At 40.2% G+C, this 16,310-nt stretch overlaps 2 protein-coding genes across 6 annotated transcripts in view; one reads left to right on the plus strand and one right to left on the minus strand.

Moving 5' to 3' along the window:
• LOC108577662 (NADP-dependent malic enzyme) overlaps positions 1-3,900 on the plus strand; it is a 16,770-nt gene extending 12,870 nt beyond the window's left edge. For 2 of the 3 annotated variants that reach the window (XM_017940845.1, XM_017940844.1), the window contains exons 3-8: positions 714-872; positions 1,011-1,373; positions 1,543-1,854; positions 1,942-2,310; positions 2,458-2,752; positions 2,878-3,900. In XM_017940845.1, the coding sequence (XP_017796334.1) occupies positions 714-872; positions 1,011-1,373; positions 1,543-1,854; positions 1,942-2,310; positions 2,458-2,752; positions 2,878-2,993 (1,614 nt within the window). In that variant the 3' untranslated portion in view covers positions 2,994-3,900. Of the gene's footprint in view, positions 1-389; positions 532-713; positions 873-1,010; positions 1,374-1,542; positions 1,855-1,941; positions 2,311-2,457; positions 2,753-2,877 lie in introns of those variants that run through there. The other variant, XM_017940846.1, reaches the window with a different exon arrangement.
• Positions 3,901-3,989: 89 nt separating this feature from the next.
• Positions 3,990-16,310, minus strand: part of LOC108577660 (serine/threonine-protein kinase Doa) — a 32,700-nt gene continuing 20,379 nt past the window's right edge. Inside the window, exons 1-9 of one of the 3 annotated variants that reach the window (XM_017940841.1) lie at positions 12,704-14,542; positions 9,396-9,474; positions 7,908-7,974; positions 7,223-7,336; positions 6,368-6,458; positions 6,123-6,293; positions 5,415-5,562; positions 5,084-5,334; positions 3,990-4,870 (exon numbers count right to left, since the gene is read on the minus strand). In XM_017940841.1, coding sequence (XP_017796330.1) covers positions 4,658-4,870; positions 5,084-5,334; positions 5,415-5,562; positions 6,123-6,293; positions 6,368-6,458; positions 7,223-7,336; positions 7,908-7,974; positions 9,396-9,474; positions 12,704-13,807 — 2,238 coding nt within the window. In that variant the 5' untranslated portion in view covers positions 13,808-14,542 and the 3' untranslated portion in view covers positions 3,990-4,657. Of the gene's footprint in view, positions 4,871-5,083; positions 5,335-5,414; positions 5,563-6,122; positions 6,294-6,367; positions 6,459-7,222; positions 7,337-7,907; positions 7,975-9,395; positions 9,475-12,703; positions 14,543-16,310 lie in introns of those variants that run through there. The other 2 variants (XM_017940842.1, XM_017940843.1) reach the window with 2 other exon arrangements.

Genomic DNA, 16,310 nt, shown 5'->3' on the forward strand with positions numbered 1-16,310 from the left:
TGAAAATTCAAAGTATTCAATTTTTAATGTTAAATATTGATATCTTCTTTTAATTATTTTTATTAATGCGCCGTCAATCTAAAGCTGGTAATCCCACTTTTAATTAAAATACCATACCTTCGATAGGACAATTCAGCTTTATATGTATATCGTTTGAAATATTTACGTGCATAAATCGAATAAAATCCTCGGACATTTCGTATTAAAACATTCCATTCGTTCTTTTCTTCGTTGAACACAGCAAGGCTCTTAGGCTTCCAGGCTGACACGTAGGTTTCGATGAAAAAAAAATCAATAAAGTGCAATTATATAATATGTCAGCGTGCACGAGGTACATTCCGGTCTATGTAGTTTCTCGCGACCGCGATACCAGTCGTGACTGTGCTATTTAATTAGACAATCGATAAAATATTCTCGGTGAACATTGGCAAATAAATTGATTTGACAGTTTGAAACCGATGACGACAATTCAACGCACTTCGTGTTCCCGTTTTCAAACACGAAATGTTTACGTGAATCGTTGAAATTATAGTAAATTAGTTATTAATTTTGATAGACAATTGTGGAAAATTAAATTGAATTTTTTAAGTATTAAAAAATTAAAATTGAATTGGTAGAAAATTCTGGAAAATGACGTTCACATAAAATCTGCCAAGTAAATTAGAAATAATTATTTAACAGACTTAACAAAGCATACTATTCTTTTCTTTCAGGGGATGGCATTCACTATTGAGGAGAGACAAATACTGGGCATTCATGGTCTTCTACCAGCAGCTGTAAAAACTCAGGACGAACAGCTAGAACTCTGTCGTTTGAATCTGGATCGTTATGACGATGATCTCTCCAAATATATCTATCTCATTGGCTTATTGGTACATACAAACTGTCACCCTAAAAATCTTCTTTTTTAGTCAATTTCAAACTTTGAAAAATTCAAAAATGTTGTGTATTTAAATTAGAGAATTTTTAAATTCACATAAAAATATAACCATCCAATATCATTCTTACAGGACAGAAATGAAAAGCTGTTCTACCGTCTGCTGGGAGACAATGTGGAAAAAATGATGCCTCTAGTCTACACACCTACAGTCGGTTTAGCATGTCAAAAGTTCGGTCTAGTTTACCGCAGACCACGTGGTATGTTCATCACCATAAACGACAAAGGTTACGTATATGACGTTCTGAAAAATTGGCCTGAACACGATGTGAGAGCCGTCGTTGTCACTGACGGTGAAAGAATACTTGGTCTGGGTGATTTGGGTGCCTATGGAATGGGTATTCCTGTTGGAAAATTGTCCTTGTACACTGCTCTAGCTGGAATCAAACCTCATCAGTGTTTGCCTATTACACTGGATGTTGGTACAAACACTAAGGTATAATTGAAAAATTCTAAGAAATTCATATTATGTAGGAAAAGATCATTTCTGAAATAGAGTCTATTTTTGCTCTTTCTATTTGTAAATAACGTAACAAGAAGTAATAATTATTAATGGAAATAAAAATACATTAAGTAAAGCAATATTAACAATAATATTTTTTCAGTCTCTCTTGGAAGATCCTCTCTACATTGGCCTCAAACATAAACGTGTAATTGGTCAGGAATACGATGAATTCTTAGACGAATTTATGCAAGCTGTTGTCAGAAGATACGGACAGAACACTTTGATACAGTTTGAAGATTTTGGTAACGCCAACGCGTTTAGATTGCTTAGCAAATACCGCGATCACTATTGTACCTTCAACGACGACATTCAGGGAACTGCATCCGTTGCTGTTGCTGGTTTGTTGGCATCTCTTCGCGTCACGAATACCAAGCTTTCGGAAAATACATTTGTGTTCCAGGGTGCTGGTGAGGTAAATAATTATTACTCTTACTATTTAATTATCACTATTAGTAGATTGATAAATATGAACGAATTAACATTGATTCTTATTTTGCAGGCAGCGCTGGGTATTGCATCGCTATGTGTGATGGCTATGCTAAAAGAAAATGTTAGCGAGGAAGAAGCAAAGAGTAAGATTTGGATGGTCGACTCGAAAGGTTTGATTGTCAAGAATCGTCCAAGTGGAGGACTGACAGAGCATAAGCTACACTTTGCTCGAGATGGTGAACCAATTAATACATTACTGGACGTGGTGAAAATCGCGAAACCGACGGTTCTTATTGGTGCCGCTGCTATTGGTGGTGCTTTCACCACGGAAATATTGGAAGAAATGGGAAAGAATAATGAAAAACCTGTGATTTTTGCACTTAGCAATCCAACGAGCAAAGCAGAGTGTACTGCTGAACAAGCATACACTGCTACAAAGGTATTGTAATAAAAATAATAATATTGATCTCTCGATTATTTTTTTCGGTTATTGATTATTAAAACACATGTCATAATTTAAATTCTGAATTACAATATGCACAAATTTGAAGGATTAAATTTAACGATTGACTTAAAATATTTGCAGGGAAAATGTATATTTGCCAGTGGATCACCTTTCCCACCAGTAACATATAATAATAAGACTTACTATCCTGGCCAAGGAAATAACAGTTATATTTTCCCTGGTGTCGCATTGGGCGTTATATGCTGTGGCATGCGTACAATCCCAGAATACATATTCCTCGCTGCGGCTAAAACATTAGCAAACATGGTCTCTAAAGACGACTTGGACAGTGGAAACTTGTATCCACCACTGCAAGATATTCAGAAATGTTCGTTAACGATAGCTGCTGAGGTTATGCACTGTGGTTATGAGAATGGTAAGAACGCTAAGTTTTATCACATATTCTCATGGTGGAAGGATCTCCACAATGTGATTTCTAACATAATTATACTTGGTGAATGTTACGAAATTAACCAAGAATGTTTATTTTTGTTTATGTAGGCCTCGCAACAGTTCATCCTCAGCCTAAAGACTATGAGAAGTTCATCAAAGCACAATTGTACGACTCTACGTACAAATCATCGGTACCTCCAGTGTATGGTTCGCCTAAATTGTAATTTTAAGTGTCATCGTTTTACACGCGAAGCTTCGAAATTTGAATACATCGATTATACAGATGTGCGCGACATGTTTTTAACGGTGTATTTCTTTTTTATTTGGCATGGTATTGTAAGAACCTGTTGAGCAGGTTCGTATATAATAGCTTTCCATTGAGTTTCCTGTATGTATGTTACGACGAGCAGCATGTATGTATGTATGTGTGTATATGTAGAGTATCTATTTCGAGAAGAGAAAAATGTATCTCAGATTATTGTATAAATGTATCAATGACCACTTTAAATTATTGGGATGAAAAGTTTGACTTACTGGTTGAAAGAATAAACTTCAAATGATTATTTGAAAGAAATGTGTTTATTGCTACTCGAAACAGCATTTTTTTCGCAATGCTCAGACATATTTCTTTTCTTTGTACGAGCAGCAGGATATCGTCTCAACTTCCGTCATGTCGGTATGTATTAAAACTAAGAGAGGCAAACATGACGTACATGGGTGGTAGAGCCTTGTAGTTTGAAGGTTTCATTCCTTTAAACAAAATAAAAGCAGAGGCGTTTTTATGTACGTAAGCTCGCACTTGTTTTTTTCAAAGATATGCGATGCACGCGTAAAACTCTCAGTATTAAGTGTATTTAGAAAACGTAATCGATCCACCTCACTCTTCTGACTGTTTTCGTAAGGACTGATGAAACAGAAAACACACATGATTGTCTGAAACATCGTAAGACAATGCAACGAAGTCCAGATTATACACCGAACCGAAAAAAAGGAAGGTTGTTATTAGCTTCAGCATCTTCTAAAATAACCGTATGGTGTATCCTTATGGTCTCTGAGAACGTTAACATATGTATTTTACGACAATGAATTGGCGTTCATTGAATTACTCTCTCACATACTTCATTTCTCTTTCTCTCGCACACACTTTCTCTCCATTGTTAATCTTAATTAATGTCAACACGTACGCATATATTTACTTATCTCTAAATCTGATTCTTACTACTAAACACGCCATGGTCATCAATCTATAACAAACAGAGTATAAACTGCGACCCTTCTTTACTCCAAACTTTGTTGCATAATAACATTGTAATAAAATTAAAGGATAAAATGTACAGAAGAGCGTTTAGAAAATGTTTACAGTGGCGGGACTCTGTTACGCTACACTGAGCAGACACACTAGCTGTTTTACAAGCTAGTAACAGGGACCTCATCAAGAGATTTGGATGTCTACTAATTTCGATGTCTCACAAACGGAGATGAAGAATATCGACCTTTTATATCTTGATGCAAAGATCATCACAACGACCCGTTATAATTAGATTCTATTGAGTCCGAGTTCCACAGCACCATTGCACTACTGCTTTTCCATTTATTTTATGTCGTTAGTAAACAATACGATTTACAATTCAACCGACATTATCTATCGTTACTATCAAATTCGATCATATTCCGTAATAAAATTTCGAACCACCTTTTCTTTCCTTTTGTTTTTTACTATACATTCTAATTTCATTCTTTTAAGTAACGGATTACGTCATCGAATCTCATTATTGCGGGAAAGACACAATCGTGCGAGACTTAAGGATGTAAGGATAGTGATGTCGGGCAGTAGTGTCGTTGATAGTGGAGTGTCTGTCCAGCACGGAAGTCGGTCCCTTTCCTAGCTTCATCGGGAGAGAGAGTGGGATCGTTCATGGCTTTGTTGAGAGTCACCAGCTGCACGAAGGTCTGGTAATCTTTGATGCGCAGGTAACGCATCAAAGAATGGATGTGAGAGTGCGTCCTTCAATGTTATCCTCTGGGATGGTTCGTATTCTAACATTTTCTGAATGACATCGAACAATTGTCGATGTTCTTCGTCATCCGAAAGCATACAACGCTACACACACATAAAAAGAACTGATTAATCACCGCGTCTTTCGTTTTTACTTTCAATTGTCATTAATTATTTTGCTCTTTTTATTAAGAACTTTTTAAAATTATTCTTAATTATATACCTCGTATAAATTATCTATATCAATGAGAAAATGTTAATTTTCAAGTTCTTACATAACGGGATGAGTTTTACTCTAAGCGGATGATTAATACTTACGTGTAAAGGTTTGCAATTGTCCCGAACGTATCTACCAGCGGAGCTCTTCTCCTCCCAGTCTAATTTGCCGTGATAGAAGTACTTAGTCTTAGTCTTGCGGGCCATACGATGTGGAATCGTGCCAAGTATACGTTCCATCATCGCTAAGTGCTCACGGTTGTCGTGTGTTTGGAATAAAGTAATACCCAGGTACAGTTCGAAGAGGATGCAGCCAATCGACCACACGTCACAAGGTTGAGACCATCCTAATTCTATACAAATACGCGTAACAAATCAGTAATACCAGTTTCGCAATTTTGCACACACAGTTGATTCAATTAACTTTACTTACCTAAAATTACTTCAGGCGCTCTATAATGTCTTGTGCTAACGATGGTGCTGTGATGTTCATGGTCAAACGTAGCGCTACCAAAGTCGATGAGCCTAATGTCTGTTCGTTTTACGCGCCTGATATCCCTTCTCTTAAAAAGGAGAAACTTCTTTTAAACACTTCAGAGCACGACACTTGATCGTACATTTATCTATAGTTAATTTGCATAAAGCGAGTGTCGCTTAGAATCGTACAGTATTAATACTGTGTTATTAATAACATGAAAATTAAGTATGTGTATTGATTAAAAATAGATATCCCCCTTGCAGTTGTTGATTCAAGTATTTTCATCTTTGAATGTTTTTCAACTTTGTTGTACCTATTTTTACTATTTTTATTATTTTTAAATTACATAAATTAGCTTCACTAATTAAAAACAAACATATAGATTCCTAATTAACTAAGTAAAGACGTTTATAAGAAAATGGAAGTTGAATGCTTGTCAATTTAACACACAGTTTTTACTGACACGAGTATGTTAAATGTGTTAATTACAAGTATATCAAGGAACTTTAATATTTCTAATAAAGTAAACATTACTTTTGTTATAAATGTTTGATCAAGACATGTTACACGTCAGAATTTTATAAACACTGGATTACACTATTCTAAATGACACTCACAGTAAATTGTTCCATGTTTACATGGAAGAAGCTTGTCGTGCCTCACCTTTTTGCTATTGTATATGCTCTCGTAATCGGAATCTACGAATAATATATTTTCGGGCTTCAGATCGGTGTGCGTGAGTTTGTTATCGTGTAAGAATTTGACGGCGTAGCATAATTGATATCCAATGTGTCTAACGTGCTCCAACGGATAAGGCTGGTAATTATTATCTCTCTGTAAATACAAAATCCATCGGAATATTGGAATCGACACATCACATTAATGCATATAAACACCGGTATACATACCAAAAAATCAAATACACTAAGTCCAAGCATTTCGAAGGCGATACACATGTGTCCGTGATAATTAAACCAGTCAAGCATTTTCACGCACAAGCTGAAAGCACAGTGGAATGTTAAATGAATACAAGAAAAAAATTCACCATTTTTAAAAACATATATAGAAGGGTGACAACGATGAATACAAATCGAACAGGTGATTCTTTGAGTAAATATAAATCAAATTTTCTTGGCTTAATCCCCGATATAAATATAATGGAAAAATACATGAATTTAACTACGCTTCCTGGTATACACTTATATACAAATACTTTCAATACATCTTGTTTTGAACACAGTGAAACTTGGCAATTTCTAGTGCCACCTTTTTACTCTATCCAGTACGCATCTATTGATATTAAAATAGTAAAACTGAAATAGATCGTACATTTTTTACTCATGCTTTATTTCAATATTAGACTGGAAAACAACCTTGCTTCGTCCAATGGAAGCTATGCTTTTAATAACCATTGTGTGACACTACCATGATTCATGATTCTACATAGAATACGTTTACAAGACTACGACGCCTATGCCATTACAGTGTACACATAAATATTCCACTTGCATTGCTTTACAGTACTAACGTTTCAGCTGCGGTCAAGTATCGAATTTCAACAATTCCTCAACCAGTAAGCACACATATAACCGATACAAAATCAATATTTTTTAAATAACATTCGAACAAAATTCCCTTGGAAATGAAGCTTCACGGACAAAAATTTTGCCGCACAATTTTCGACTTATTTTTACACGAAGAATCACCCTCTGTGTTCACCGATCCAGTCCCCACCAGGTCTAAAAAGCCACACAAATACTAACTGTTGGCCTTCCGGATCCTTGGTTGCAATTTTCTCTAAGGCGTTTATTTCGAGCTTCGCGGCTTCCCTATACTTCTCTACGTTCTTGATGATTTTCAGCGCCATCACGTGATCCCTGCAAACGTCATTGTACTTTTATTAGACAACTTTCTGTCTACCAACTGCCAATAATCCACATGGCAGGTAGCATCATCATTATCATCATCATCATCGCATGTACACAAATTCGAGTCACAAAAGCGCAGCTACTTCGAAATTAAAGAGGAAGAACAGAAATGTATAAACAATTCGCCCCCTTGGTCAATATCTCGACGAACGATTTAACGAAACACACAACTCTCGTTCGCCCGTCGAGAAAGCCCCGGCCCGTAAAACAAAGTGCAAGGCCATCCTATTATTGCGACTACTTGCGCGTCATTTTGTGACACTGCGGCACAGCTATTTCTGACCCTGCTATGACTCGAGTCGCGCCACGCACCTTTGCGATTTTCCTTGGTGCATGTTGTTCTGTTCTTGGAGGTTATGGAAAGAGTCGATAAGGTAGAATTTAGGGAGATAAATCACAGGGGAAAAACGGTGGATGGTAAAGTGAGATAGATTAAGCGAGGAAGAGAAGAGAGAGAGAGTGAAATAACGCAGACTCGAGGTAGGTTACCTACGTAGTAGTTACGTGAGCTGCCACTTACATTTGCAAGTCCTTAACCTTGACAACTTTTCCAAAAGTACCCTCTCCTAGGGTGGCCAGTACTTTATCTGCAATGTAAAAAAAGCGATAAGTATTCGAGTAAAATTAAAGACCTCCCGTCCATGGAAGATCGTCTATGTTGCTCTATGGGGATATATCATCTCTAATTTCTGTTTCATAGTTAACATCGTTTCCTATACACAAGAATAGCTGGATCTGTCGGTAAGTAAGGAATATCATTTTACCCTCATCGATAACTAATCCTTCGTCTATACGGAGTTAGCTATCGTTAAGGCAGATTTTTATCAAGTTTTTCTCGAATAAACGAAGAGAACAACAGAGACGCACTTCTATCTGAACGTCCGGTCAATCATGTTCTGTACGCCATACACGTCGTGAACGGATGTATGATTCAAGTGAAAAAAACGGTATCATAGAGCTTTAACGTTTTTATCGATCGGAACTGCTGCTCTCCTAAAAGGTCGAGGTATCCTAACCGTAAAAATTAGGCAGCCGGAGGACATAACATTGTCTATCAAGTCCTGATTTTGCACATCCTAAAATATACGATAGATCAATTGTCTGTCTGTCTCTCCCTTTCACGGGATTCTGAATAGCAACTGAAGGTAAAATAGAAAAAGACCGGTGAAAAGCTATCAGGATAATGAGAGTGAATGTTCAATGTCCTCGTGCGCCAGTTCAAAGACAGAGGAACACGTCATCCCGAAGAAGACGTATCGAGGAGATAGCGCAAGCGTGGCCTCTCTTTGTCTCTCCTCCTTCCTTCGCCTCTCTGTCTCTCTGCTCCGACATTTCACTTTCGATCATGGGAAATGAACATAGTGAAGCAATGAAGAAGAGAATTTTTACACTATGAACAGTGTTGTGTGTGTGTGTGTCTACTGTTACGAAAAAAAAAAGTTCTCAGAAATGTAGTATATCGTACATGTTACAATTGGAGTTAATATCTGAGAGTATGATGTTAGGGAAACTTCTCGAGAAATTCACCTCGCATTACGAAGGTGTGTAATTAGAAATGACTTATGTAAATTACGGTTAGTTCCTGACTATATTGATCATACTATACGTAAACACACAAAGACAAGGTGTTCTCGCGTATAAACCTGAATCATCTCAAGAAAACTGTGAAATGACTTTTTCTAACCTAACCTAAATCGATTCACATCAACTAAAACTGAAATTTCCCCTCGAACGGAACACACCTCGCAGACTCTAATTAGAACACAATCCAGAAGAGAAGAATACTCTCTAAAATTGTCTAAAACGGAAAGAAGCAAAGAAAAAACCCGCGAAACGTGTAAAAACGGGGCTGGAGAGCAATAGAGGAAGAGATGCGAGTAGAGGCGAGCAGAGGCAAGGAGAGACCATGGGCAGATACCGTAGGTAACCGATCCGATCGATCGATCGACCAATCGATCTGAGGCTTGCTTAAATCTACTACAATGAGTGTATTCACGTATTCACGAACATCTATTTGCCAGGATGTCGCCGGATTGGTAAACAAGGTGGCCGTCTTCGTCGTCCTCGACGGAGGGCGGTCGTGGGCTCTACATATGGGCCGGCGGAATCGGTATCAGCGGCGCGTGCAAACAGAGAGGACCCAATCAGTGGTGGAGTAGTGCAACACCAGTTTGGTGGTCCAGTGATCATTGGTTGATCCGACGATCGGTCCCCGTGTGTTCGTTTTCGTGATGGACGGAGAAGAAAGAAGGAGAGCCCCGACATTAAAACGGGTACATCACCGGTCGTCGTCGATGTTGTCGATTCACCAGCCGATCGTTGTTGTTGTTGTCGACCAGACGGAAGTTGTTGTTGGTGTAGTCGTGTTGTTGTGATCCACCCGGCAGAGAGCGAGAGTGAGGAGACGGAAGACGGTAGAGGGTCCAACCATCCAGAGGGCCATCGCGTCAACCGATCGCCGCACACACCGTCATCCACCACCACCACCACGTGGGCGGAGACCCGTGTAACACGCGGTAGAGGACGTGTGTAAGCACGGACGAACGTACGAGTGTGTCGGTGGGGAGGAAGTAGGGGGATACATCATCATCGTCATCGGTCATCATCGAACCACCCGATCCGAGCGCCCAGTCGACACCATAGTGACCAATCCGTGTGCCATATCCGTTTCCATTCCATTCCATTCCATTCCATTACAACGGAGATGGTAACCCAACAATCAGAGAGAAAGGGGAGAGGGCAAAATGGTTTGCCAAGTCAGAAAGTTGCGGTTACGAATTTTACCATCGGCACAAAGCGAACATTTTTTTTTTCATTTTCTATTCTTTTGTATTATTATTAACGATTACGAGATTATGATTATTATTATTATGATACTTTTTATCTCTTATATGTTATTACCTCTTACTAATTTTTTTTGTTTTTTTTTTTGTTTTTTGAATATAGATATACGTATCTTTTTCTGTTATTTAGTTGTACTATATTTACTATGTATGTATTTCTTTTTGCTTAGATCTCGTTTTTTTTCCTAGACTCGTATACTCGTGTTAAAGTTAGTATTTCTCGTGAACACTACGTCGAAAGAGCCATCGCGATTTGTTCGATACATGTACAATTGGAAAAGTGTAGATCTAAGAAATTGTCTAATTATCCATAAAGTGAAGTTTCTTTTTGGATATATTGTGAAAAATTAGAGAATAAAGATTTTCTAGTAAGAATTTGTAACGTGTGAAAGAAGATTTATCGGGCAGCTTCTTTCGAGTGTGTTCGTTACGTATATATTATACTTTTTTTCCCGTAAATAATACGCTCTCGGAGAGGTCATCTTTTCTCTACAATTTTCTCATTTTTTTTTTTAATCTCTATCTTTTTGTTAGTAATCAATCAATTTTTGCAGAAACTTCAAGTACTTACGTGTTTGCGCCAAATGGACACTGCACGACGATCGATACACGTTGGATTTATTCGATCGATCGTCGCGACGAATCCTTACAGCGCGGCAGTGCCGATCGATCGATCGACACTTTCTCGAGCCTACCTTATCGATCCGCGAATTCAAACCGACCTGATGTGCATGACCTAATCGTGTGTAAACACGCAGAGATTCAACGAAAACGACTATTTTTTTTTTGTTGGAAGAAGAAAGGAACAACTGGGCCCGTGGTACTCTATCGATTGGGAAAATTTAAAAAATTTTGGATAATAATTTTTAAACAATTTTTAAACTCGTTAAAATCATAAAAAAAGTATAGAAGACATTTTTTTGTCGTTTTTTTTTTTCTGTCCAATCAGATTTATCACACAGTAGTGGTTCGAAAGATGTTGCTAAAATTGTCGTTGCTGAACTTGTTAACAACTTGCTGAATAATTGCAACTTCGACGAATCGTTGACACTGTGCCAGAGAGCACGTTTACTTCAGATTAATGTCGAACGCGAGAGATCGAGAATTTTTAAACGCGCTAATTCAGTCGGGCTGAAGAAAAAAAAATTCACTCACATGAATACTCGTCATTTTGTCCACCGTCGAAACAATTTTATTATCCTCGTGCAAAGATTCGGTGATCATTTAGAGAGAGAGAAAAAACGCTTTCTATCACAGTAAAATGCTTTGAAATTAATTTGAACAGTTTCAATTTCGTGTTATCGTTTCAAACTTCGTCGAAATTTTACTTTTAAGCTGATCACTTCTTAAACTACACTTGTGCACTTGTAGCCTTGCTTTATTCTATTACTTGGAGCACAGAGTTTGTGCAAAAACCACCCGTAAATATGAAAACATAGTGAGTAGATTTGTCACCAAGGTCCCTTATTAACATTCATTTCTGCCGGTTTGTTTTGACTGGATAGTTAGATTTTACCAAGGTGTTTATTATCATTACGTAATTTTTCATCCGAGAAGTATACGTATTTTTTTCGCGGAATATTATAGAATAATGCGGTGACCCACCGGTGGGTCACGTCGTATATTCAATCTTTTCTCTCATTCATTCCAAAATGACTCACCAATGGATCACTTCGATAAAATAAGAGAGACACTCCGATGACCCACGTGGGTCACTCCGGCAAGATCACCAATCGATGACCCACATGAATCACACTAACAAATAAGAACAGCACTCGATGACCCACCGTGAGTCACGGCAACAAACGAGAAAACATCACTCGGCGACCCACCGGTGGGTCACGACGACAAGATCATCACTCGATGACCCACGTGAATTACACTAACAAATAGGAACACCTCTCGGTGACGCACGTGAAAACGAAAAAACATCACTCGATGACCCACCGGTGGGTCACGTCGTTCTGAACGTATTAAACATCCCTCGAAACACCACGTGACATCCAAATATCAGAATCGAATCAGATGCAACAACCTAACCGGAGTAAGACGCGAGTATCGATAAGATAGCTCTCGAAAAACGCGGGAAGAATTTGACAGAATGCACGAACTCTCACGACAGGCGAATAGTTTTCAACGTCCATTTTGGGGAGGTGATTTCGCTAATTGGACACTTTTGGACGGACGGACGCAGGTATCGATTAGTGGATCTTCACGAGTCTGAAAAATCGACGCATGGTGTTAACGACAGAGCGAATATACACACACACGCCCAAAAAAACACACGCAACAGTGGTTTGATGAAAAAAAAAGGAGGGCAGGATGGCACAACACGCAACAACAGCAGCAACGGGGACTTTTTTCATTTTCTGCTTAACGAAACAACACTTTTTTCGTCCGCCGTTCATGGCGGCCGCGCGGAAGATAAGTAACAGAGAAGGCATTTCTTTTTGCGCGCGGTTCGACAACTTACAATCGCGTCCTGGATCGTGTCCGCGTTGTTGTTAACGACACTCGCGGCTACTACCGCGCTCTTCGACGCGTCTTTTCGCTCGTTTTGCTGGATGCTTTTCCTATACTTGCTGGCGATTATGTCCGTGGTACTAGGTCGCATCTTCACCTGGCCACAAGCAGCCAATTGGGTATAGGTCTCTTCCATGGCCGCATATTTCAGGATCAAACTTTGGATCTCCTTTCGTTTCGCGGCTCTCTCGGAGATCACCGGATCCTCATCGTCCACTTCTGGTAACACTTGAACGGTACTATTGTTCGCCACCACGGTGTCTTTAGCTACGCTGATAGTCGGTGTCTTATCAGGATCATCGTCGTTCTTCTCCTTCGCGACTGCTGCAGCTGTAGGATCACCTTTCATCGGTCGAGAAAGTCGAAGAGCCGTAGAAGTAGATTCTAATTGTTCGCTCTTGCCGTTTCTGTACGGACGAACTTTTCTCGTACGAGTCTCAGCGTGGCCAGACTTGTGTCTACCGTATCTTCTGTATCTCTCGGAGTTGGAGGAATTCAGCAATCCTTGCCTGTCCGTTCGATGATAAGCAGGTGTCTTCTCGCGTTTGAACTCCTTCACCGTGGGAGATTTCACGTAGGGATAGGCTTTCTCCGACAACACCACGCTGGTTGGACTCTTGATGATGGTTCGAGTCATTGAAGGTTCTAGAGTCTTTTCTTCGCGCACGAACGGGCTATCCTCGCGGCGATAATAGCTGTGCTCTCGTTCGTGAGCGCGTCTATAGTCGACGGACGTGTGATTGTGCTCGTGGTGTTTCTTCTTCGAATACTTGTCCAGGATGGTGCAATATTTGTCCTCCAAACGGGCTCTCGCGGTATTCAGTTGACCGGCGATCGGCGAACGTCTCGTAACAGGCGTTTTGTTGCCCACGTTGTCGTTCGCCGTCGACATTCCTCGCACCCTAGTGGTCAAACGTTGCAGAAGACTCGAACACGAGTCGCTGAGTAGCTGTGTGACGCTGGTGGTCGTCGAGGAACGCGCGTACCGATTTCGCCGGCTCGCCGAGCCCTGACGAGACGTCGACATGTTGTCACGTGGCGCGAAGATGAACATTGAGACGTAGTTAGAGACGCCTACGTAGATATCCCTCGATTCTCTCGATCGAACCGAGAGTAAACCTCCGCACCAACTGTGCCTGTGCCTTGCCAAAAACGACTTGTTCAAACTCTCTCTCTCTCCCTCTGATTATTTCACACGGCTACTTCCTCGTAATCCTGTTTGTTTTCGCTTCTCCAGTCTCGCTTCTGTGCACGTTTTCCTCGAATCGTGCTGCCTCTCGATGAAACAATACAGCTTCTCGATTCTCTCTCTGGTCAGAGTACCTCTTCAAGGTCGTTCCGCCAGACCTTGCCGAGCGTTCCCAGTGTGACACATCCGAGACCCAGGATTGGACCACGAGAAATATCATCAACTACAAACGCGCAGCTCAGAGATTAAGAGAAGACGAAGAAGAAGGTGGAAGAATAAGTAGAAGAAGAAGAGAATTGCTCCAGAGATGAGAAGAAACGATCCAGCAAGTACAGGAGGGATTGACAACGCGTTCCTGGCCGCAGGTGCATCACTCGGCTGGAGGTGTGATCACCGTCGATCGCGCAACAGGGACGCCACCAAGGCACTAAAAGCACGACCACAACGGCGGTCACGGAGACGACGACGACGACCGTCGACCGTTCACGAAGAGACGAGGAGGAGATTCGGTGCGCCCCGCCAAATACTCTCGACGCACTAAAAATACCGAGCAGCGGTGGTGAGCTATACGCTCCGACCGACCATTCTGGGTCTCTTTCTTCGTCCCTCGTCCTCTTCGCCGTCGCTTCATCTTCTTCTTCTCTCTTTCTCGTTCGAGAACCGAGTACTGCTCGTTTGTGCACGAATGAGAAACAGAAAGACGACAGAGAGGAAGAGTAACGGAAAGAGAGATGGAGAGACAAAGAAGAGAAAGATGGAGAAACGAAGAAGAAGAGAAAGATGAAGAGGAGCACAGATAAAGCTAGTGGAATCGAAGGGAGAGGAAGAAAGAGCGAGAACGTTAGAGAGTATTACGTAAATTTGTCCCTCGCTTATTCGGAATGGTGAAGTTCGGCACGCTGCTGCTCCTCAGGATCGAGTCTTGGCAACGCTACCCAGCTTCCTGGTGCACGACGAGGTCGTCGTGAACCACACGACTGCAACCGTCAACTCTATGGGGGATTCTCACACGGATGCACTACACACGTTTTCTTCAACAACGCAACGTGTCATTCTCTCTCTTTCTCTCTCTCTCTCTCTAACACGCCGCCGCGCACCTTGACACATATAGAAATTACGAAATGGTCAGAGGAGCGCGCGTTCGAACGAGAGCAACCAGAGCTTTCGTGGCCCCGCGCACGATTAAATTCCGATCTACGCCGGTGACGGAGATACATATCGCGCGTAATTAGAACGGGCCTGTGTGTCGGTGTGTAGAGCCATGCTACTACACAAGATCGTTACACCATCCAGAGAATTCCGAAGGTTAAAGTGCAATCGACGAAGTAGAGTAACGACGAAGACGATGCGATAAGGTTCGACAAGTTTGCTACTGGCCATTTTATTCGGCTGGAATAATTGTCAACGTAAATTCTCGACTATCAGATGACTACGCGGGATATGTTGCGTCTTGCTGCTCTGACGAGGGGTGAGTTACGGTGGTGAGAGTGTAGAGTTGAATTTTGGAACGCAACAGTGATTTTTTTGTTTCTTAATTTGAAATTGGGTTGATCGTTGTGAAGATCGATGTTGATTTTTTTGAAGATTGTTTGAGAGTATGGGTGGTGCGCCATTATTTGTGACAAATTTTACTGGGATTTCATATTTAATAATTTTTCATTACCAACTAATGGTAATTTCGAAATAATTCTACATAATTGGAATATTAGTGGGAAAAAATATGTGCAGAAATAGTGAAAATATGTAACGCCAATTAAATTTTAATGAAAATCGTTAATTAGAATTTCAATTAGCAACTGATAGCAGTAGAAACTGTTAGAACGATAGACTACCGACCAATAGAAAATTCTTATCGACATATGAATTGTGTCATTGACACAATTTCGTAACCTTCTAACCAGCAAAGAAGATTCTACACGATATTTGCAAACATTCTTCATCTTGCTTGAACAAGGTGTTTATTTATTTATCTGTAAATATGCTTCTGTTTTCAATTTTATCAATAGATTTGCGCCAGAAATAACATCACCGCGCAGTGACATCTGTCATGCGACACATGAACTAATCTTCCATCGTTGAATCACAGCCAGCCAGAGAGCGCTTCTAATTGAAAAATATCCTCGCTAACAGTATATCTATTCCATGGTGTAATAAAAAGATGAAGTTTCATTTTCTATCTTACGATCGCGAGAGGATTAATAAGATTCTTAATCGTGCATTCATCACTAATCCTACACCACTCAAACTCACAGATAATGCTAAGTCGATGACTAACAAAGACCTCTGGTGAACAGAGTAAGAATCCAGAACGTTGTTTTCCAACAATACAGGGTGGTCCACGCAAATAAAATAAATCTATAATTTTTAT

The sequence above is a fragment of the Habropoda laboriosa genome, unplaced genomic scaffold (assembly GCF_001263275.1).
Source record: "Habropoda laboriosa isolate 0110345459 unplaced genomic scaffold, ASM126327v1 scaffold718, whole genome shotgun sequence".
Lineage (NCBI taxonomy): Eukaryota > Metazoa > Arthropoda > Insecta > Hymenoptera > Apidae > Habropoda > Habropoda laboriosa.